General features: G+C 45.2%; 1 protein-coding gene across 1 annotated transcript in view; it reads right to left on the reverse strand.

The window, feature by feature from the left end:
• LOC126425054 (MD-2-related lipid-recognition protein-like) overlaps positions 1–25,308 on the reverse strand; it is a 102,988-nt gene that overhangs the window by 11,740 nt on the left and 65,940 nt on the right. The window contains exon 3 of the mRNA XM_050087964.1: positions 12,268–12,437. Coding sequence (XP_049943921.1) covers positions 12,268–12,437 — 170 coding nt within the window. The remainder of the gene's footprint in view (positions 1–12,267; positions 12,438–25,308) is intronic.

Consider the following 25,308-nt stretch of genomic DNA (forward strand, 5'->3'; position numbering starts at 1 on the left):
TCATGGAATGGTTGGAATCTGTAACTGGAATTTACCTACGTAAGTTAATTCTAGTTATCGATTCCAATATTCTTTATTTTTCGTGGATATCCGTTTGTCGTGTACTGGCTTTTCTTTTAGAATTTAGTGTGTCGGTTTCTCCACATTTTTTGCTACTGTTTTGTATTTGTTGTCATTCATTCAATATTCCCATTTTTCTGATGCATTTCAGTTTCTCCCCGCCAAAACCACCACTTTCCTGCACTTCTCCACTTAGATTCAATAATTAATATAAAATTAGCCCTTTTTCTTATAATAATACGACTTCAGCATGTGCTTTACTGTAATGCAATTTAAAGGTTCTCTGTGCATTTCTAGTCGCATAAATTACGAAAATGCTTCTTACCAGACATGAAAATTAGTTTTAATTCTTGTTCTTAATTCTTTTCATTAACTTCAGTTCGTTTCGATATAATTTATCACTAAGTAAATAACTGCGAAAATGTGATTGTGATCTTATCGTATGCTACATTCGTCTGTTTACGTGTGTAATCCGTTTCGTGAATTGCCTTTACGTAGCGTCTTTGCCTTGGATATAACGTTATTGCTCAAAGCCGACGAGTGGAATCTGACAGTAGAATTTACCCCACTTTGCCGTCTACGTTGGTCTGCAAAACTTAACCACAAAAGTAACATACGCGTGATGTGTCACTCTAAACTATCACATCTCGACCAAACTTGGACCCTACATGGGAAGAACTACTATAGTATAGTGCAGAAGGTAACTGAAAGAAATACACATAGAGACGAAAACAAACGACACTTTTATTGTAATACAATAATTACGCTGAGGTCCTCTGGACATTAAAAAGGCGGGGCGTGGTACTTAATAGGATGTGTGATGCATGCTCTGCAACTTGCTCCCATGGTGCTAGAAGGCTGTGTGCCGTCCCCATTGAAAGTACTGGAAAAAACTCGAACGTAAATATTTAAAACAATCAATATGGACGAGAGCTTTTATCTCGATGGCTAAATATTATATTGAGTGCGATACTGGCCGCTCAGGTGGCAGATAATTTAAATCATTTGTATTATTATTATATAAAATGTTGACATGAACTTTCGAGTGCAAAGAGTAATAACTATGCACCACACCAACAATCAAAATTAATGTATAGAAGAACTAGGTTCAACTGTCTTCTTTTTATCAGTTCACTCTCTCTCTTGTCAGCCGTGTTAGAAGTCGGACATATTGGTTCACTGCTGTTGAATGTAAGCGTATTTGTAATTTTAATTTGACAATATAATAGTTTAATGTTATTGTTCACTTTTATTTGTAGAAGGTGAGTGTCATGTCCATTTCCTTTAAATATCAATACTCTGAGTAATTTTCAGCACAACAATTGCAGCCGCCGCTGCAGCTACGGACGCCATTACGTGGCAATCTTAATTCATGAAATTCGCGGAAGCGAAGAAATCGCCCACTTATAATATAGTAAATATTTTTTCCACAGCCGTCCGACGCAATGGAGGAAGACGTAGCTCTTAAGATTTTCATTTTCAGTTATTGGCCGAGATCCAGAACCACGACTCGGACTACTATTAATTGTTAAAAGCGGTAAGAACAATTCTCTCGCGTGTGTGGGCAATTACAAATGATAATCAAAGATCTCATGCTTGTTAACAATACAAGCCAAGGCAAAATACAAAAATATTATTTCAGTTCTTAACTGAAATGCAATGTGTTTGAAGATTGGCTCGTATTACAGTAACTAACATGAACAAAGAGACTGCTCATCGTTAATCTTATTGACCAAATAGTTGTGAAAAGCATAAAAATCAAATTAAAAAATAATTTAAAACCAAACCAAAACCAAATCTCAACCGTTTTAAAGAGCTCATCGCACGCCATTTAATTATTATTTTATTAATATACGTAATACACAGGGTGAAGCGAAATTCGAGCACTGGGGCTTCGCAGCGCGAATCCTCACATGCCAGCGATCCTTGATGAAGCCCCAAAGGAAAAAATCGCATGGGGTTAGGTCGGGTTGAACTTCACTGTACCCAAGCGCTGGATAGGCCGCAAGAGGCCCAATGACAGGGCTTGCTTTGCATGGCCCCCACGTTCACCCGACCTAACCCGATGTGATTTTTTCATTTGGGGCTTCATCAAGGATCGTGTAGCAGCAGACCTCCTTGAATTAAGAAACCGGATTGAAGCAGTTGTTGCTAAAATCACTGAAGACACACTTATCAACGTTTGGAAAGAACTCGGCTATAGACTTGATGTGTGCCACGTGACGAGTGGTTTTCACATTGAACATTTATAAGGTTCCTGGTAAAATTGTTTGAGTTACTCATTCATTTGACATATCATTTATAACTGTAAGTTTAATATAATAAATATTATAAAGCGTTGAAACCCAGATATTCATTTATAAACACCCTGTATTAAGTCCTAATCGACGCTGTCCGGGGAGGCAACGCCTTACGCTTATGAAGGCCCGTAACGCTTTAGTGTCTGAGGGGTTGCCGATCACTTCAGGCGAACGTCGTGTACATGGCAATACCCTCATAAGGCCGTGTTACGGTGTAACGGGGCATAATGTTACATGGCCGTACTGACGTCCAAATCATCGAACACACTACACTCACCAATCAAGTTCATTGTGACACTACAGCCCTTCCCCATCTGCGTGTTTTCGGTGGTACATTTGGCCCTGAGTTAATTTTTATGGATGACAATGTGCGACCGTATCGCACTGCGCAGGTGGAGCAAGTCTTGGAACGGGAGGATATTCGGCGAATGGACTGGCCTGCCCGTTCCACGGAGTTAAATCCCATCGACCACGAGTGGGATGCGGTGGGGGGCGTATTGCAGCACGTGCACAACCATCCAGCATATGTAAATTGAAGGGGAATCACTGTTATCAGCTGCAGCGGGACACTGAGCGGAATCAGCGGCGACGAGCGAAAATGTGTACCGGACCGGGATTCGAACCCGGGATCTCCTGCTTACTACGCAGGTGTGGTAACTATTGCGCCATCCTGGACACAGCGTTATCTCAACTACACGGACTGTCTCGGTACGCCTCACGGCCGATCCACACTTCCACAGCAGAACCTATCTGCAGTCCCTGTCCATTGTACACATGTTCGAAACTTAAGAGATTCCCGCTCGAGGTCGGACGTATTTGAGCATTCGTACTGAAGAAAGCGGATCCATTGCCCAGTCAGGTTTATCAACTGTTTGAGTGGGTGTGGTTTGGGATCTTATGAGCGCCCAACGACGAGGTTATCAGCGCCCTGACATCGATTAAACGACGAGGTTATCAGCGCCCTGACATCGATTAAAACAAACGAATGTGGATAAGAACGAAAATTGTCGTACACACATGCACACGAAACGACCACACAATGACTATCGCACAGGCACTCTCACATGCACTAAAACCAATGAGGAGGCAAGACAGCCAATCAAGAAATTGAAAGAGGGAAAACAAACCACAAAAGAGGCAAAAGAACAGCAATTGGAAATGTAACTGGCTGACCACTTACGAAAAAATTTGGGTGAGCCAACCACCCCGTTGACACATTAAAAATATCTCACCAAAATCTTGTTAAAAATGTGGGACAAAACACAGAACTTTAAAACGCGAACCACACTCGATTGAGCATTGCATAAAATAGACTGCAGATCCGCCGGCAAATCCGCTGCAGTCCGCTGGTCAGTAAATAAAATGCAGTCCAATAAAATGTGGTGCACCGTGATCTGCACGCCACAAGCACCGCACATCGGAGGGTCCTCTCGCCGGAGTAAAAATCCATGCGTCATAGGTCTGTGGCCGAAGCGAAGACGAGTAAGAATGATCTCGTCCCGTCGACGTGGCTGGAAGGAAGTACGCCACGGCCGAGTTGTGGGCTTCATGACACGGAACTTGTTGTCGGTCACTTCTAGCCACTCATGTTCCCAGCGACACAGGACTTTATACCTCAACAGCGAGGTGAGGGCATGCAGTGGGATGGCACACTGAAAGACCTGACGGTCACGACACGCCTCCTTGGCTGCTCGATCAGCCCTTTCATTCCCCAGAATTCCCGCGTGCCCTGGTACCTAGCAGAAAGACAACTGCTTCCACAGTCGCTGTAGTTGGAGGAGGGCGTCGTGGATAGTCTGGGTTCACTTATCTGCTGGGTAAAAACGCTGGAGAGAGTAAAGGGCGCTCAAAGAATCATAACAGACGAGAAATCTAACAATGGGAGAGAGTCTCATCTGCTCCAGTGCCCGCAAGATGGCATACAATTCTGCGCTAAAGATGGTAAATTCGGGAGGCAGTATGACGTTGAGGACACGATCCGGGAAGACGACAGAGCAACCAACAGAATCACCCTGGTTAGACCCATCCGTAAAAACAGCTACATGGCCGTGGAGCTCAGATAAAACGGCAGAAAAGATCCCATTAAAAACGGAAGTAGGAGTGCTATATCTCCTGTACCGCACCAAATCTGAAATCACTCTGGGCGTCTCCAGTAACCAGGGCGGCAGATGGTTAAAACCCTGGATTTGGTGTCGTACAGATTCCACACCGAGGGACTCTAGCACACATTGCACACGGATCCCAAACGGCATCGTAGCCCGGGGACGGTGGGAAAAAAGGCGGTACAGAGGCGGATGAGCAACAATATAGTGAGCAAGCGAGGTTGGAGCTGCAAGAAACTTACAAGCCTGGCGCACCAGCAGGAGCTGCCGCCGGATGGTAAGTGGCGGTTCGCCAGCCTCAGCACAGAGGCTGGGTATGGGACTGGTCCGATAAGCACCCGTGGCCAGTCGAATCCCCGCATGGTGGACAGCGTGAAGGATCCGCAAATGAAACTGCATCGCTGACGCATACACCGTGCACCCGTAGTCCAGTCGTGAACGCACAAAAGCCCGATAAAACTGAAGGAGACGCGCCCTGTCCGCAGAGTGCGGCTAAGCTACTACAAACAGCACAGTGAACGCATTATTGTGGCCAAGATAGACACGAAGCCCACGCCTACCACAGTAGTACAAGTTTATATGCCAACTAGCTCTGCAGATGACGAAGAGGTTGAAGAAATGTATGGTGAGATAAAAGGAATTATTCAGATAGTGACGGGGGACGGAAATTTAATAGTCATGAGGGACTGGGATTCGAGAAGGAAAAGTAGTAAGTGAATATGGAATCGGGGAAAGGAATGAAAGAGGAAGCCGCCTGGTGGAATTTTGCACAGAGCATAACTTATATATAGCTAACACTTGGTTTAAGAATCATGAAAGAAGGTTGTATACATGGAAGAGGCTTGGAGACACAGGAAGGTTTCAGATAAATTATATAATGGTAAGACAGAGATTTAGGAACCATGTTTTAAAATGTAAGACACTTCCTGGGGCAGATGTGGACAGTGACCACAATGAACTTTAGATTAAAACTGAAGAAACTGCAAAAAGGTGGGAATTTAAGAAGATGGGACCTGGATAAACTGAAAGAACCAGAGGTTGTAAAGAGTTTCAGAGGGAGAATTAGGGAACGATCGACAAGAACGGGGGAAAGAGATACAGTAGAAGAAGAATGGGTAGCTTTAAGAGATGAAATACTGAAGGCAGCAGAGGATGAAGTAGGTAAAAAGACGGGAGCTAGTAGAAATCCTTGGGTACCAGAAGAAATATTGATTGTTATAGTCAGCTAACTACATATGAACCCCAATTTGCGAAAATCATAGAAAACATACACTGTTTGGACAAACGTAACATGACACCTACCAGTGGGTAATAATATGGGGGTGTGTCTACCATTCGGATTTATAGCGGCTTCAACTCTGCTGGGCACATTCGATGTCGCGTCGGAATGCCTGTGGTGAATGGCACCCCAGTATTCCTCAAGAACCGAAACCGGAGAAAGCTGCGACGTTAGGCACTGGGCTCTGAAGCGAATTCGACGCTCCAGCTCATCCCAAAAAGTTTCCAGTGTGTACACTTCGGTATCTGGTGGTGTTTCCATATTTTTATCAAATGTGTGCATGTAACTATCGATGCAGAATGTTTCAAGAACCAGAACTAAATGAAGAATCTAGTAATAAGCACTCTAGCACATGAAAAAGGAACGACGCACCAGAAAGGAATTATCCGAATGGGACGGAAATCGGCAGACGTGATGCACATGCACAGATGTACAAATGATAACAATTTCGGAAAAATGGATGATTTACTGAAGAGAAAAGGTTCATAAATTGAGCAAGTCAATAACGCTTTGGTCCTCCTCTGACCCTTATGGAAGCAGTTGCCGGGTTTGGCCTTGATTGATGGAGTTACTGGATGCCCTCCTGAGGGATATCGTGCCAAATTCTGCCCATGTGGCGCCTTAGATCGTCAAACTCCTGAGCTGGTTGGAGATCCCTGCCCATAGTGCTCCAAATGTCCTCAACTGGAAAGAGATCCGACGAACTTGCTGGCCAAAGTATAAGGGGCGTTCAAAAAGAAACGAGCAGGAGACATAATTACAGAATCCAGTACCTGTATGTTAGAAGTATTGACCCTGGCTGTTGAGACACTTATCTCACTGTGACGCAATGCCATGAATGGCTATCTCATAAAATTCCCAGTGCTGCGATGTTAACCAGTTGCGCACGTACAGCTGGACGTCGTCGTCCGAGGTGAATCGTTTGCCCCTCAGAGCCTTTTTAAGGGGTCCAAAAATGGCGTAATCACAGGGAGAGAAGTCCAGACTGTATGGAGGGTGGCCGGGAAACTCCCACTTGAATTTCTGCAGGAGCGCCGCGACTGTGTTGGCCGTATGAGGCTTTGCATTGTCGTGGAGTAGAATGACCCCACGGGTGAGATTGCATGGTCGTTCCGATTTGATCGCTTGGCGAAGGGTGGTCAAGATTTGCTGGGGATTCACTCTTGTCCCGCGCTGCAGGAAGTAATGATATGGGGGCCATCTTGGTCAAACAAGAACGTTAGCATAACGATTTGCCTCGGACGACGACGTCCAGCTATATGTGCAAAACTGGTTAACATGCAGTCCCGGGAATTTTATGAGACAGCCATTCACCGCCTTGTGTCACAGTGGGACAAGTATTTCAACAGCCAGGCTCAATATTTCTAACATACACTTAATGGTTTCTGTAATTATGCCTCCGGCTCGTTTCTTTTTGAACGCCCCTTATAGGATTTGGAAAACACGAAGACAAGCAGTAGAAATTCTCGTTGTGTGGGGGTGTACATTATTTTGCTGAAATGTAACCCCACGACGATGGCTTGCCATGAAGGACAACAAAGCGGGACGTAGAATATCGTCGACGTACAGCTGTGCTGTAATAGTGTCGCCGATGACAACCAAATGGGTCCTGCTATGAAAGGGGATGCCACCCCAGATCATCACTCCTGATTGTCGGACCATATGGTAGGCGTCAGTCAGCTTGGAGTCCTACTGCTATCCAGGGCGTTTCCAAACAGGTCCTCGCTGGTTTTCGTGGTCCATTTCGAAGCGGTATTGCTCCAGAAGCTGGACCATTATGGAATACGGGGAGTAGCTCACAATTGGTTCACCTCTTACTTTAGCAACAGGCAGCAAAAGCTCATTATTCACATTGTTGATAACGGCTATGATGTGGGGTCTCAGTGGGGTAGTGTCAAGTGGGGGGTGCCCCAGGGATCAGTGTTTGGGCCTCTCCTGTTCCTTATTTATATAAATGATATGCCCTCTAGTATTATGGGCGGCTCTAAAATATTTCTGTTTGCTGATGACACTTGCTTGGTAGCAAAGGATGTTGTGTGCAACAATGGCTCGGTTACAAATAGTGCAGTACATGAACTAAGTCCATGGCTTGTAGAAAATAAACTAACGCTAACTCAGTTTTTACAGTTTCTGACACACAATTCAACAAAATCTGACGTTTTAATTTCACAGAACGGTCATATGATTAGTGAAACTGAACAGTTCGAATTTCTAAGTGTTCAGATAGATAGTAAGGTGTTGTGGAAAGCCCACCTTAAGGATCTGCCATTTTTACTATTCGAACGGTATCCGAAGTGAGTGATCGTTCGACACGAAAGTTAGTCTACTTTCCTTACTTTCGTTCGCTTATGTCGTATGGTATTATATTTTGTGGTAACTCTTCCCATTCTAAAAGGATATTTTTGGCTCAGAAACGGTCGTTTCGGGCAATAAGTGGTGTAAGTTCATGAACCTCTTGTCGACCCCTGTTCACGAGTCTGGGAATTTGGACGTTGGCCTCTCAATATATATATATTCCTTACTGTCATTTCTTGTTAACAATATTAGCTTATTCCGAAGAATAAGCAGCTTTCACTCGGTTAATTCTCGGCAGAAATCAAACCTGCATTTGGATCGGGCTTCCTTAACTCTTGTGCAGAAAGGTGTGCAGTATACTGCTGCAGCCATTTTCAATAAGCTACCACTCGAATTCAGACATCTTAGCAGTAATCCACGCGCTTTCAAATCGAAACTGAAGAGCTTCCTCATGGGTCACTCCTCCTATTCTGTCGAGGAGTTCCTTGAAAAATTAAGCTGATTCTTATTGTATTGTTGATTGCGTTTACTTAAACTTATGGACTCACTTTTTTCGGGTTCATAAACATTTATTTCTATCTGTTTTTACCTTTATGTTGTAATTTCATGTACTGACACGTTCCATGACCTTGAGGATTTGCTCCTCAATTTGGTCCTACGGAACTTGGCCTCTAAATAAATAAATAAATCCACTGAAGAGAATCCCACTTCAGTCAACGAGATTCCAGGCCGAAAACGTGTGTGGTGACGCCCCAGACAGCGGTGGTATACCAGCCTTACTGTCGCCTGCAATACAACAACCCAGAGTGATGATCTGGGGTGCCATTTCATTTCAGAGCAGGATCTCTTTGGTTATCATCCGCGGCACTCTTACAGGACAGCGGTAAGTGGACGATATTCTACGCCCCGTTTTGTTGCACTTCGTAGCAAGCCATGCTGGGCTGACATTTCAGTAAGACAATGCGCACCCACACACAGCAAGATTTTCTACTCCTTGCCTTCGTGCTTGCTAAATCCTACCTTGGCCAGCAAGGTCATCGGATCTCTTCCCAATTGAGAACGTTTGGAGCATTACGGACAGAGCCCTCCAACCATCTCGGGATTTTGACGACCTAATGCGTCAGTTTGACAGAATTTGACACGATATCTCTCAGGAGGACATGCGATAACTCTGTCAACCAGTGGAGATCCAAATAACTACTTGCATAAGGACCACCGCGTTATTGACATGCTCAATTTGTGAAGCTCTTTCTCGTGAATAAATTATCAATTTTTTCTGAAACTGTGCTGGTTTGTATGTCTCTACATGTACGAGGGTTGTCCGTAAAATAAGGTTCCCATGGCGCTACAATCCTGAAAAGCACTGTTACGGTGCATCCCGTGATTCTGTAGTGTACCTCGGTTCCCCCACTCCAAATCCTCTCCCTAGCGAGCTGCCTGCGGAGCTCTGTCTTGGCTTGGCAGCCGTACGTGGTGGATCTCCCCCTCGCTTCGCCCGCCAGGTGTGAGCTGCGTTCGGTGATCCGTTTCCTAAAAACATTGCGCCGGCCGAAATCCATTCCCAGCTATGCGAAATCTATGGAGACAAGTGTATGAGCGTGCAACACGTGCGCAAATGGTGCAGAGTTCTAGAACGGGCGTACTGACGTCCATGATGAGGAGCGTTCCGGACGGTCATCTGTTTCTGACGAAACAATCGCAAAAGTGGAGGCAGCGGTGCCCTCAGATAGAAGAGTGACGGTTCGTGAGCTCTCCGAAATGGTCCCTGTTGTCAGCAAAACCTCTACTGGCAAGAGTTTGACCGAGCATCTAGGGTATGCTACGGTTTGCGCGAGGTGGGTGCCAAGAATGTTGACCGAAGACCACAAACATCAATGCGTTGAAGCGGCTCAAGAACTTCTTCAAGATCACGGAACTTATGGCGAGGAATACCTCGACTCAATCGTCACTGGAGACGAGGCTTGCGTGCACTACCGCACACCCGAAACTAAAGAACAGTCCAAACAATGGAAGCACCCAGAGTCGCCGAGATCGCGAAAATTCAAACAAACGCAAAGTGTCGACCAAGTGATGGCAACAGTGTTTTGGGACAGGAAGGGGGTATTGCCGTGCGAGATCTTGCCCACCGGTACACCAATCAACGCTGCCAGGTACTGCGAGACACGGCAAATAATTGCGCCATGCAATTCAAAACAAGAGGAGGGGTATACTGTCCAAGGGGATACGTTTCCATCAGGATAACGCTCGACCGCACACCGCTAAAGCCACCAATGAGCTCATCGCAGCCGGCCGGGGTGGCCGAGCGGTTCTAGGCGCTACAGTCTGGAGCCGCCGTACCGCTACAGTCGCAGGTTCGAATCCTGCCTCGGGCATGGATGTATGTGATATCCTTAGGTTAGTTATGTTTAAGTAGCTCTAAGTTCTAGGCGACTGATGCCCTCAGAAGTTAAGTCTCATAGTGCTCAGAGCCATTTTTAGCTCATCGCAAAATTTGGATGGGGTATTGTCAAACACCCACCCTACAGCCCGGCTTAGCCCCAAGTGACTACCATCTCTTCCCTGACATGAAGAAACATCTGGGTGGAACGCATTTCGGCGACAGAGAAGAGCTGGAAGAAGCGGTTCTCAGGTATCTGCGCGGCTTGGCGGTAGATTTTTTTGACTCGGGCATTCAAAAGCTCGTGCACCACATGCAAAAATGTATTTACCTCAGTGGCGACTATGCAGAAAAATAGGTTAAAGTCCGAACTTTCCAAAAATGTACGCATTTATGAAATAAACACTTTTACACTGTGAGAAAAAGTTGGGAACCATATTGTACGGACACCCCTCGTACATGACCTCTACCGATTTCCGTCCCACTCAGATAATTCCTCTGCAGGGTGTCGCAACTGTTTTGAATCACCGAGTATGCCGCCGCCCCTTCTCCCACGAGTCATTCCGATACAGACAGTGAAGGCATTTACAGCACTCACAGAAGCATTTAAGCCGGTGTTCTCCACGAACTCATTCGAATGGATCAGGAAGAAAGCCTAGTATCCAGAATGAGATTTTCACTCTTCAGCGGAGTGTGCGCTGATATGAAGCTTCCTGACAGATTAAAACTATATGCCGGACCGAGACTCGAACTCGGGACCTCTGCCTTTCGAGGGCAAGTGCTGTATCATCTGAGCTACCCAAGTACGACTCACGCCCCGTCCTGACAGCTTTACTTCCGCCAGTACCTCGTCTCCTGCTTCCCAAACTTAACAGAAGCTCTCCTGCGAACCTTGCAGAACTAGCACTCCTGAAAGAAAGGATATTGCGCAGACATGGCTTAGCCACAGCCTAAGGGATGTTTCCAGAGTGAGAATTTCACTCTGCAGCGGAGTGTGCGCTGATATGAAACTTCCTGGCAGATTAAAACTGTGTGCCAGACCGAGACTCGAACTCGGAACCTTTGTCTTTCGCGGGCAAGTGCTCTACCGTCGGAGCTACGCAAGTACGACTCACGCCCCGTCCTGACAGCTTTACTTCCGCCAGTACCTCGTCTCCTGCTTCCCAAACTTCACAGAAGCTCTCCTGCGAACCTTGCAGAACTTGCACTCCTGAAAGAAAGGATATTGCGCAGACATGGCTTAGCCACAGCCTAAGGGATGTTTCCAGAGTGAGATTTTCACTCTGCAGCCGAGTCTGCGCTGATATGAAACTTCCTGGCAGATTAAAACTGTATGCGGGACCGAGACACGGACCTTTGCCTTCTGCGGCACACAGTTTTAGTCTGCCAGGAAGTTTCATATCAGCGCACACTCCGCTGCAGAGTGAAAATCTCATTCTGGAAACATCCCCTAGGCTGTGGCTAAGCCATGTCTCCGCAATATCCTTTCTTCCAGGAGTGCTAGATCTGCAAGTTTCGCAGAAGAGCTTCTGTGAAGTTTGGGATGTAGGAGATGAGGTACTGGTAGAACTGAAGCTGTGAGGACGGGTCATGAGTTGTGCTTGGGTAGCTCAGTTGGTAGAGCACTTGCCCGCGAATGGCAAAGGTCCCGAGTTCGAGTCCCGGTCCGACACACAGTTTTAATCTGCCAGGAAGTTTCAAGTCTAGTATGTTATACAATATGAAGTACCCTCTACGACGCTCTTCTGGCTTCTGGAGTACGGTTGTAGGCGTAAGTGCTACTCTGTGCTGAAGAGGTTGGCTCCATCGAACCAGTCAGTATGTTGATGAGCTGCAGAGCAGAGATTGTCGTACCGTGGGTATCCGGCGGCCCAGGGTGAGGTTGAAGGTGTAGTTGCTGGCCTGGCCCCCGGTGACCGGGCAGCTGGTGAAGTGGCAGGCGTCCGTGTCCATGCCCTCGAACTTGGCGTTCATGAGGGGACCCTTCCAGGAAGCCACACTCACCAGCTCGTCCGCGCTCTCGTCTGCAACACAAAACACCACACGTAAATGCTCGCCCACATGTCAGTGGAACTTACGGGGAATGGTCACACTTGTGTCTAATCTCAAGATGTTTCTTTCCAGTCGGGCCTATTAGTTATAGGGAGCTCCAACGTTAGGCGGGTTATGGAGCCCCTCAGGAAAATAGCGGGTAGGTCGGGGAAGAATGCCAGTGTGCACTCGGTGTGCTTGCCGGGGGGTCTCGTCCGTAATGTGGAGGAGGCCCTTCCGGCAGCTATTGAACGCACTGGGTGTGACCGGCTGCAGATAGTAGCACATGTCGGAACGAATGACGCCTACCGCTTGGGTTCTGAGGCCATCCTTGGTTCCTTCCGGCGGCTGGCTGATTTGGTGAAGACAACCAGCATCGCACGCGGAGTGCAAGCTGAGCTTAATATCTGCAGCATAGTGCCCAGAGTCGATCGCGGTCCTCTGGTTTGGAGCCGTGTGGAGGGTCTAAACCAGAGGCTCAGACGACTCTGCGACTATAATGGTTGCAAATTCATCGACCTCCGTTATTGGGTGGAGAACTGTAGGGCCCCCCTAGACAGGTCAGGCGTGCACTACACACCGGAAGCAGCTACTAGGGTAGCAGAGTACGTGTGGCGTGCACACGGGGGTTTTTTAGGTTAGAGGGACCCCCCCTTGGGCGAAACGATAAAATACCTGACGGCTTACCAGAGAGGACATTATCATCGTTGATAAAGAACGTCCGTCCTCAGAGACCAAAAACAGGAAAAGTTAACGTAATATTGGTAAACTGAAGGAGTATCCAGGGCAAGGTTCCTGAATTACTATCTCTTATTGAAGGAAATAGTGCGCATATAGTATTAGGAACGGAAAGTTGGTTAAAACCGGAAGTGAACAGTAACGAAATCCTAGACACAGAATGGAATATATACCGCAAGGATAGGATAAACGCCAATGGTGGAGGAGTATTTATAGCAGTAAAGAATTCAATAATATCCAGTGAAGTTATTAGCGAATGCGAATGTGAAATAATCTGGGTTAAGTTAAGTATCAAAGGTGGGTCAGATATGATAGTCGGATGCTTCTATAGACCACCTGCATCAGCAACCGTAGTAGTTGAGCGCCTCGGAGAGAACCTGCAGAACGTCGTGAAGAAGTTTCGTGATCATACTATTGTAATAGGGGGAGACTTCAATCTACCAGGTATAGAATGGGATAGTCACACAATCAGAACTGGAGCCAGGGACAGAGACTCTTGTGACATTATCCTGACTGCCTTGTCCGAGAATTACTTCGAGCAGATAGTTAGAGAACCAACTCGTGAAGCTAACGTTTTAGACCTCATAGCAACAAATAGACCGGAACTTTTCGACTCCGTGAATGTAGAAGAGGGTATCAGTGATCATAAGTCAGTGGTTGCATCAATGACTACAAGTGTAATAAGAAATGCCAAGAAAGGAAGGAAAATATATTTGCTTAACAAGAGTGATAGGGCACAAATCGCAGAATATCTGAGTGACCACCATCAAACGTTCATTTCTGAGGAAGAGGATGTGGAACAAAAATGGAAAAAATTCAGAAACATCGTCCAGTACGCCTTAGATAAGTTCGTACCGACTAAGGTCCAAAGCGAGGGGAACGATCCACCGTGGTATAACAATCATGTACGAAAGGTACTACGGAAACAAAGAAAGCTTCATCATAGGTTTAAGAGTAGTCGAATCATAGCTGATAAGGAAAAGCTGAACGAAGCGAAAAAGAGCGTAAAGAGAGCAATGAGAGAAGCATTCAACGAATTCGAACATAAAACATTGGCAAACAATCTAAACAAGAACCCTAAAAAGTTTTGGTCATATGTAAAATCGGTAAGCGGATCTAAATCCCCTATTCAGTCACTCGTTGACCACGATGGCACCGAAACAGAGGACGACCGAAGAAAGGCAGAAATACTGAATTCAGTGTTCCGAAACTGTTTCACTGCGGAAAATCGTAACACGGTCCCTGACTTCAGCCGTCGCACGGACGCCAAAATGGAAAATATTGAAATAAACGATATCGGAATTGAAAAACAACTGCTATCACTTAGTAGCGGAAAAGCATCCGGACCAGACGAGATAGCCTTAAGATTCTACAGTGATTATGCTAAAGAACTTGCCCCCTTTCTATCAGCAATTTATCGTAGATCGCTGGAAGAACGTAAAGTACCTAGCGACTGGAAGAAAGCGCAGGTCGTTCCCATTTTCAAGAAGGGTCATAAATCAGATGCGAATAATTATAGGCCTATTTCGCTTACGTCAATCTGTTGTAGAATCCTTCATCATAACCAACATGGATTCCGCAAACAGAGATCATGTGAAACTCAGCTCGCCCTATTTGCCCAAGAAATTCACAGTGCCGTAGACACTGGCGAGCAGATTGATGCCGTATTCCTGGACTTCAGGAAGGCATTTGATACGGTTCCGCACTTACGTTTAGTGAAAAAAATACGAGCTTACGGAATATCGGACCAGGTTTGTGATTGGATTCAGGATTTCCTAGAAGAAAGAACACAACATGTCATTCTTAACGGTTCAAAATCTGCAGATGTAGAGGTAATTTCGGGAGTACCGCAGGGAAGCGTGATAGGACCTTTATTGTTTACAATATACATAAATGACTTAGTTGACAACATCGGTAGCTCCGTGAGGCTATTTGCAGATGACACGGTTGTCTACAAGAAAGTAGCAACATCAGAAGACTCGTACGTACTCCAGGAGGACCTGCAGAGGATTAATGCATGGTGCGACAGCTGGCAGCTTTCCCTAAACGTAGATAAATGTAATATAATGCGCATACATAGGGGCAGAAATCCATTCCAGTACGATTATGCCATAGGTGGTAAATCATTGGAAGCGGTAACGACCGTAAAATACTTAGGAGTTACTATCCGGAGCGATCTGAAGTGGAATGATCACATAAAACAAATAGTGGGAAAAGCAGGCGCCAGGTTGAGATTCATAGGAAGAATTCTAAGAAAATGTGACTCATCGACGAAAGAAGTAGCTTACAAAACGCTTGTTCGTCCGATTCTTGAGTACTGCTCATCAGTACGGGACCCTTACCAGGTTGGATTAATAGAAGAGATAGACATGATCAAGCGAAAAGCAGCGCGATTCGTCATGGGGACATTTAGTCAGCGCGAGAGCGTTACGGAGATGCTGAACAAGCTCCAGTGGCGGACACTTCAAGAAAGGCGTTACGCAATACGGAGAGGTTTATTATCGAAATTACGAGAGAGCACATTCCGGGAAGAGATGGGCAACATATTACTACCGCCCACATATATCTCGCGTAATGATCACAACGAAAAGATCCGAGAAATTAGAGCAAATACGGAGACTTACAAGCAGTCGTTCTTCCCACGCACAGTTCGTGAATGGAACAGGGAAGGGGGGATCAGATAGTGGTACAATAAGTACCCTCCGCCACACACCGTAAGGTGGCTCGCGGAGTATAGATGTAGATGTAATTAACGCCAGTTACAGGAAAGCAGTGGTTGGGAAGGGATTGAGACAGGGTTGTAGCCTATCCCCGATGTTATTCAATCTGTATATTGAGCAAGCAATAAAGAAAACCAAAGAAAAGTTCGGAGTAGGTATTAAAATCCATGGAGAAGAAATAAAAACTTTGAGGTTCGCCGATGACATTGTAATTCTGTCAGAGACAGCAAAGGACTTGGAAGAGCAGTTGAACGGAATGGACAGTGTCTTGAAAGGAGGGTATAAGATAAACATTAACAAAAGCAAAACGAGGATAATGGAATGTAGTCGAATTAAGTCAGGTGATGCTGAGAGAATTTGATTAGGAAATGAGACAGTTAAAGTAGTAAATGAGTTTTGCTATTTGGGGAGCAAAATAACTGATGATGGTCGGAGTAGAGAGGATATAAAATGTAGACTGGCAATGGCAAGGAAAGCCTTTCTGAAGAAGAAAAATTTGTTAACATCTAGTATAGATTTAAATGTGAGGAAGTTGTTTCTGAAAGTATTTGTATGGAGTGTAGCCATGTATGGAAGTGAAACGTGGACAATAAATAGTTTAGACAAGAAGAGAATAGAAGCTTTCGAAATGTGGTGCAACAGAAGGATGCTGAAGATTAGATGGGTAGATACATAACTAATGAGGAGGTATTGAATAGAATTGGGGAGAAGAGGAGCTTGTGGCACAACTTGACTAGAAGAAGGGATCGGTTGGTAGGATATGTTCTGAGACATTGAAGGATCACCAATTTAGTACTGGAGGGCAGCGTGGAGGGTAAAAATCGTAGAGGGAGACCAAGAGATGAATACACTAAGCAGATTCAGAAGGATGTAGGCTGCAGTAGGTACTGGGAGATGAAGAAGCTTGCACAGGATAGAGTAGAATGGAGAGCTGCATCAAACCAGTCTCAGGACTGAAGACCACAAGAAAAACAATACAGGATGACAATTATTGAGCTATATGAAAAAAGACGAAATTAGTCACAAACAATGGCACGCACACCCTTTATTCAACATATAAACGTCACTACAGATATTCGGATTTAGGTTATGAGATGTTCGATATGCCCGCCATCATCGGTGATAATGTGGCGGAGACGAATGGTGACATTCTGCCTGACCCGCTGAAGCGTCGGGACATCGATGCTGTCGATGACCTCCTGAATGGCTGTTTTCAGCTGAGCAATGGTTTTGAGGTTAATGCTGTACACCTTGTCTTTAATATAGCCCTACAAAAAGGAGTCGCATGTGCTCACATCTGGATTATATGGCGGCCAATCGAAGCGCATGCCAGAGGCCTCTGGTTACCCCAGAGCCAGAATGCGCTCCCCAAAGTGCTCCTCCAGGACATCAAACAATCTCCAGCTACAATGGGGTCGAGCTCCGTCTTGTATGAACCACATCTTGACGAAATCAGGGAAATAATGGGGATGAAATCATCTTCCAAAACCTTCACGTACTGTTCGGTAGTCACCGTGCCAGCAAGAAATGTCGAACCGTTATTCCGCGACTGGACACTGCACACCACACACACTGAGGGTGAAGAGACTTCTCGATCGTGAAATGGGGATTTTCACTCCCAAAAATGCGCCAAGTTTACTTATTGATGAACCCATCCATATGAAAGTGGACTTCGTCGCTAAACCAAACCATGCATGCGCATACTAATTCCGATCACGCCCCCCGACCAATCGTGCAGTTTGAACGTCCTAACGCAAACCGTTAAGAAGTTGTTAGGATTTTATTTCACCCTGTAAAATCCACATGCAAAATATTGGCTGCCGACGTGAAGTGGAAATTACTGAATAAACGGTCAAATATGAATGAAATTTTCACTCTACAGCGGAGTGTGCGATGATATGTAACTTCCTGGCAGATTAAAACTGTGTGCCCGAGCGAGACTCGAACTCGGGAGCTTTGCCTTTCGCGGGCAAGTGCTCTACCAACTGAGCTACCCAAGCACGACTCACGCCCGGTACTCACAGCTTTACTTCTGCCAGTACCTCGTCTCCTACCTTCCAAACTTTACAGAAGCTCTCCTGCGAACCTAGCAGAACTAGCACTCCTGAAAAAAAGGATATTGCGGAGACATGGCTTAGCCACAGCCTGGGGGATCTTTCCAGAATGAGATTTTCACTCTGCAGCGGAGTGTGCGATGATATGAAACTTCCTGGCAGATTAAAACTGTGTGCCCGACCGAGACTCGGGATCTTTGCCTTTCGCGGGCAAGTGCTCTACCAACTGAGCTACCCAAGCACGACTCACGAACCGTCCTCACACCTTTAATTCCGCCAGTACCTCGTCTCCTGCCTTTCAATCTTCACAGAAGCATTCCTGCGAACCTTGCACTCTAGAAACAACCCCCAGCCTGTGACGTAGCCATGTCTCCGCAATATCCTTTCTTTCAGGAATGGTAGTTCTGCAAGGTTCGCAGGTGAGCTTCTGTGAAGATTGGAAGGTAGGAGACGAGGTACTGGCGGGATTAAAGCTGTGGGGATGGGCCATGAGTCGTGCTTGAGTATCTCCGACAGTAGAGGACTTGCCCGCAAAAGGCTAAGGTTCCGAGTTCCAGTCTCGGTCCGGCACACAGTTTTAATCTGCCAGGAAGTTTCAGTTAAATATGACTTTTTCGCAGGATTTCTGCGATTCAAACTGGTTCGAATCTCCTTAGCAACAGTTTTTCGCAGGTCGCTGGAGCAACGAAGGGTACCTAGCGATTGGAAAAAAGCGCAGGTCACTCCCATTTTAAAAAACGGCCGTAAGACAGTTGCACACAATTATAGGCCTGTATCGTAAATGTCAATATGTAGAACTGTGGAACATGTTTACACTCAATAATTATGACGTTTTTGGAGAATGAAACTCTCCTCTATAATAACCAACACGGATTGGGTAACCTGGAAACTCAGCTCGCTCTGTCCCTCCAAGAGATCCACAGCGCAGTGGACAACGGCGCCCACGTCGATGCCGAGTTCCTTGACTTCAGGAAGGCAGCTGAAGCCGACCCACGCTGCCGTTTAGAGGAAAAACTACGAGCTTATCGAGTATCGCAGTAGATTTCCGACTGGATTCAAGACTTCCCTACATACACAACTCAACACATCGCTCTTAATGGAACAAAATCGACAGATGTAAAAGTAATTTCCGGAGTACCCCAAGGAAGTGTCAGAGAACCGTTACTACGAGGGTGAGTCAAACGAAAACCATACATTTGTAATAACAAATCGAAATTTCGCGCCGTTATCCTGTAAGTTGCTAAGCGTGCTACAAACAGCGTGCAGTATGGCCTGTAGGTGACAGCATAGTGCAGATGCACACATACCGTCGCAGTATCAGTATAAAGATGGCCGCCCCACTTGCGACTTGCACCAGGGAAGAACAGCGTTCTGTTATTCGGTTTTTGCTTAGTGAAGGTGTGAAACCTATTGAAATTCATCGACGAATGAAGGTGCAGTACGGTGAAGCATGTTTGTCACAGCAGCAAGTCTACGAACGGAGTAGAAAGTTCGCAAATGGTATGACTTCAGTGGAAGATGCTCCTCGTCCAGGTCAGGCACAACGAGTTGTGACTCCACAGAACATTGCAGCAGTTGAAGCCATAGTGAAGGAAAACCGCCGAGTGACACTGAATGGCATTGCACCATGTTTACAGACTAGTCATGGGTCAGCACACCACATTGTGCATTATGTGCTCCAGTTTCACAAAGTGTTTGCAAGATGGGTGCAACGGCAGCTGACTCCTGAAATGAGAGAACGACGTGTTGATGCTTGTGAAGAACTTCTTCGACGCTTTGAACGAGTAGGTGATGGCTTCCTTGCAAAAATCGTAAATGGGGACGAAACCTGGGTTCACTTCCACCAACCGGAAAAGAAGAGAGTAAGCAAGGAATGGCGCCATTCCTCATCACCAAAACCAAAGAAGTTTGGAACAGAACGATCGGCAGGGAAAGTTATGATGACTCTCTTTTGGGACGAAAAAGGTGTCATTTTGAAACATTACATGCCTAGAGGGACCACTGTCACCAGTGCATCATACGCAGATCTTCTATAAAATCATCTACGGCCTGCAATCAAATCAAAGCGACGTGGATTGCTGTTAGCAGGTGTCCTTTTCCAACATGACAATGCAAGGCCCCACACTGCTCGTACAACAGTTGCAGAAATCACAGACCTGCATTTTGAGTGTCTTCCTCATCCACCATGCTCACCAGACCTTGCCCCAAGTGATTTCCATATGTTTGGACCACTCAAAGCCGCAATGGGAGGAAAGAAGTTCCGTTCTGATGAAGAGGTACGCCACGCGGTGCATGAGTGGTTGCGCGGACTACCAAAAGAATTTTTTTTCTAAAGGAATTTATGCACTTTGTAAGCGCTGGAGGACTTGCATTGAGCGTGGGGGAGATTATGTTGAAAAGTGATACAGCTTTGTACCACTTCTGCACTATAAATAATATTTTTAAAAATATTTAAGGTTTTCATTTGACTCACCGTCGTATTTAAATACACAGGGCGGTCCATTGATAGTGACCGGGCCAAATATCTAACGAAATAAGCGTCAAACGAAAAAACTACAAACAACGAAACTCGTCTAGCTTGAAGGGGGAACCAGATGGCGGTATGGTTGGCCCGCTAGATGGCGCTGCCATAGGTCTAACGGATATCAACTGCGTTTTTTAAAATAGCAGCCCCCATTTTTTATTACATATTCGTGTAGTACGTAAAGAAATATGAATGTTTTAGCTGGACCACATTTTTCGCTTTGTCTTAGATGGCGCTGTAATAGTCACAAGAGTATAAGTACGTGGTATCACGTAACATTCCGCCAGTGCGTACGGTATTTGATTCGTGATACATTACCCGTGTAAAAATGGACCGTTTACCAACTGCGGAAAAAGTCTATATCGTGTTGATGTATGGCTATTGTGATCAATATGCCCAACGGGCGTGTGCTATGTATGCTGCTCGGTATCCTGCACGACGTCATCCAAGTGTCCGGACCGTTCGCAAGATAGTTACGTCATTTAAGGAAACAGGAAGTGTTCAGCCACATGTGAAACGTCAACCACGACCTGCAACAAATGATGATGCCCAAGTAGGTGTTTTAGCTGCTGTCGCGGTTAATCCGCACATCAGTAGCAGACAAATTGCGCGAGAATCGTAAATCTCAAAAACGTCAGTGTTGAGAATGCTACATCAACATCGACTGCACCCGTACCATATTTCTATGCACCAGGAATTGCATGGCGACGACTTCGAACGTCGTGTACCGACAAGAGAAATTACGGGACGATGACAAATTTTTTGCACGCCTTCTATTTAGCGACGAAGCGTCATTCACCAACAGCGGTAACGTAAACCGGCATAATACGCACTATTGGGCAACGGAAAATCCACGATGGCTGCGACAAGTGGAACATCAGCGACCTTGGCGGGTTAATGTATGGTGCGGCATTATGGGAGGAAGGATAATTGGCCCCCATTTTATCGATGGCAATCTAAATGGTGCAATGTATGCTGATTTCCTACGTAATGTTCTACCGATGTTACTACAAGATGTTTCACTGCATGACAGAATGGCGATGTACTTCCAACATGATGGATGTCCGGCACATAGCTCGCGTGCGGTTGAAGCGGTATTGAATAGCATATTTCGTGACAGGTGGATTGGTCATCGAAGCACCATACCATGGCCCGCACGTTCACCGGATCTGACGTCCCCGGATTTCTTTGTATGGGGAAAGTTGAAGTATATTTGCTATCGTGATCCACCGACAACGCCTCACAACATGCGTCAGCGCATTGTCACCACAAATGCATGTGCGAACATTACGGAAGGCGAACTACTCGCTGTTGAGAGGAATGTCATTACACATATTGCTAAATGCATTGAAGTTGACGGACATCATTTTGAGCATTTATTGCATTAATGTGGTATTTACAGGTAATCACGCTGTAACAGCATGCTTTCTCAGAAATAATAAGTTCACAAAGGTACATGTATCACTATGGAACAACCGAAATAAAATTTTCAAACGTACCTACATTCTGTATTTTAATGTAAGAAACCTACCTGTTACCAACTGTTCGTCTAAAATTGTGAGCCATATGTTTGTGACTATTACAGCGGCATCTATCACAAAGCGAAAGAAGTGGTCCAACTAAAACAGTCATATATTTTTACGTACTTCACGAATATGTACTAAAAATGGGGTTTCCTATTTTTAAAAAACGCAGTTGATACCCGTTTGATCTATGGCAGCGCCATCTAGCGGGCCAACCATATCGCCATCTGGTTTCCCCCTTCAAGTTAGTCAAGTTTCGTTCTTTGTAGTTTTTCTTCGTTTGACGCTTATTACGTGAGATATTTGGCCCGGTCACGATCAGTGGACCACCCTATATACAGGGTGTTACAAAAAGGTACGGCCAAACTTTCAGGAAACATTCCTCACACACAAATAAAGAAAAGATGTTATGTGAACATGTGTCCGGAAACGCTTAATTTCCATGTTAGAGCTCATTTCAGTTTCGTCACCTACACTTCCACCTACGCTCAATGGAGCACTTTATCATGATTTCATACGGGATACTCTTACTGTGCTGCTAGAACATGTGCCTTTACAAGTACGACACAACATGTGGTTCATGCACGATGGAGCTCCTGCACATTTCAGTCGAAGTGTTCGTATGCTTCTCAACAACAGATTCGGTGACCGATGGATTGGTAGAGGCGGACCAATTCCATGGCCTCCAAGCTCTCCTGACCTCAACCCTCTTGACTTTCATTTATGGGGGCATTTGAAAGCTCTTGTCTACGCAACCCCGGTACCAAATGTAGAGACTCTTCGTGCTCGTATTGTGGACGGCTGCGATACAATACGCCATTCTCCAGGGCTGCATCAGCGCATCAGGGATTCCATGCGGCGGAGGGTGGATGCATGTATCCTCGCTAACGGAGGACATTATGAACATTTCCTATAACAAAGTGTTTGAAGTCACGCTGGTCCGTTCTGTTGCTGTGTGTTTCCATTCCATGATTAATGTGATTTGAAGAGAGGTAATAAAATGAGCTCTAACATGGAAAGTAAGCGTTTCTGGACACATGTCCACATAACATATTTTCTTTCTTTGTGGTTCAAATGGTTCAAATGGCTCTGAGCACTATGGGACTCAACTGCTGAGGTCATTAGTCCCCTAGAACTTAGAACTAGTTAAACCTAACTAACCTAAGGACATCACAAACATCCATGCCCGAGGCAGGATTCAAATCTGCGACCGTAGCGGTCTTGCGGTTCCAGACTGCAGCGCCTTTAACCGCACGGCCACTTCGGCCGGCCATTCTTTGTGTGTGAGGAATGTTTCCTGAAAGTTTGGCCGTACCTTTTTGTAACACCCTGTATAAAGTATATAGTAGAAAGAGTCTGACGATCAATACGGCTATTCGCAGATGATGCGGTTGTCTGTCTACAACAAGGTAGCAACGCCAGAATTGATGAACGGTGCAGGCTCTGGCTGTTGACCCTGAATGTAAATAAATAAAATATATTGGCGTACAAAGGAAAAGAAATCCACTACTGTTCAACTACAGTATTATTGTCAAATTCCTGGGAACAGTATTTACCGTAAAGTATCTAGGAGTAACTATTCAAAGTGACCTTAAGGGGAGCCGGAGGTGGTCAAATCCAAAAAATTACGATTTTTTTTTTGCTACCGAAAATTAATTGGAAAATTCCTCTTTAATGTAAACTTTGAATTATTGTTCTACTCGCCCTAGAAGTGGAGTTATTACCATTTTCCCCCACGCCTGCAGAGGAAATGGGCGGCCGCTGAATGCATCTAACACCCTATCGTGACTTCCTGGCGAACTGCTTGGGATTTTCTCGGCCTGTTACGCATACAGCGCCTTATGTTACGCATACAGCGAGTGTGCAAGGGTTGGCTACATTGTTTTCTGTGACAAATATTATTCGTATTTCCTTACAGCTTACTCCTATTTTCCTCAGAATTTCGAACATCTTGCTCCATTTAATATTGTCGAACACTTTTGTTCTGGTTATGATGCCACGTTTTAATAACCGTGTATATAAGATGAGGAAGATCGTAGGGAAAAGAAAATTAACACTAATACCAAGTTGCGATACTACAATGAATAAGAGCGCGGAACATCGTCTCTTTGCTGTTTACCGTTTCGAATTACTTCAGTGGTGCGCCTGTTGTTGGTAGTATTATACTTCTTGTGTAAAGCGGGTAATATGCAGTATGTACAAGAATCAGGAGGGAACAATAAAACTAATTTTTCATGACTTAGCACAGCCAGAATTGTTACACAAATGTCTACACGGAAAAATACGCAGGATCCTAATGAGAGCGTAAACAATTTGATTTGGAAAGTGATTCCTAAAAGGGTGTTTGTAAGCATAAAAACACTGCACTTTGGCATTTATGATGCAATAGCAACCTACAACCAAGGGAACAGTGTGAAGTGTGAAGTTCTGAAGGCATTAGGATTTACAGCTGGGGTGAACATTGTACGAGCACTAAGAAATATTGACAGAGAAAGGATAAGAGGAGCAGAAAGAAGAGAAAGGCATATGAAGCATGATGGAACAACAGGCCAGAAAAGAAGACAGAAGAGGAAGCTTTTGGAGGATGAAGAAGAAGACCCTGATAATCCATCCTATAGTGCAGGAATGTATTGAGAAACTTTGATAGCCATTTCCCGTAAATTATAATTTTTCGAATATAAGGAACATTTTCTCAAAATCCACTAAAGCTAGAGATATGAAATTTTTATACAGCACTCCTAGTGGTCAAACTTACATTGTAACACAGCCATTTGGCAATATGTTCAGTAGTTTCATTTCAGTTTAATTATAAAGCAACTATTTGTAAAAAAAATTTGGGTCATTAATAAAAAAAAAAATTGGAAGGAAACTAGAAAAGATACTTCAAAATCCCTCTGTCATAACTGCAATACTAAACCACTCTATATGTAAAAAAAAAAATCAAATTTTTCTATTTGGTAGTCTATTCATAAATGTTCCTCAGACTTAGTGATTTTAACATGGGCAGCATAGGCACGTCCGGTCCCCGTAAGTGGAATGACATAAATAGTGGGAAAGCATGAATCGTAAGGAAATGTAACTCATCCGCGAAGGGAGTGGCTCATGAAGTCCTTGTTCCACCGTTTCAAGACTACTGTTCATCTATCTGGGCTCCCTACCGGGTAGAACTCATAGAGGAGATAGAGAAGATACAACGAAGAGCGACGTGTTTGGTCACGGGATCATTAAGCCGGCGCGAAAGCGTTATCGACATGGTCAACAAACTGCATTGGCAGGCGTTACGAGAAGGGCGCTGTGCATAACGC

This window comes from Schistocerca serialis, chromosome 10, assembly GCF_023864345.2.
Source record: "Schistocerca serialis cubense isolate TAMUIC-IGC-003099 chromosome 10, iqSchSeri2.2, whole genome shotgun sequence".
NCBI lineage: Eukaryota > Metazoa > Arthropoda > Insecta > Orthoptera > Acrididae > Schistocerca > Schistocerca serialis.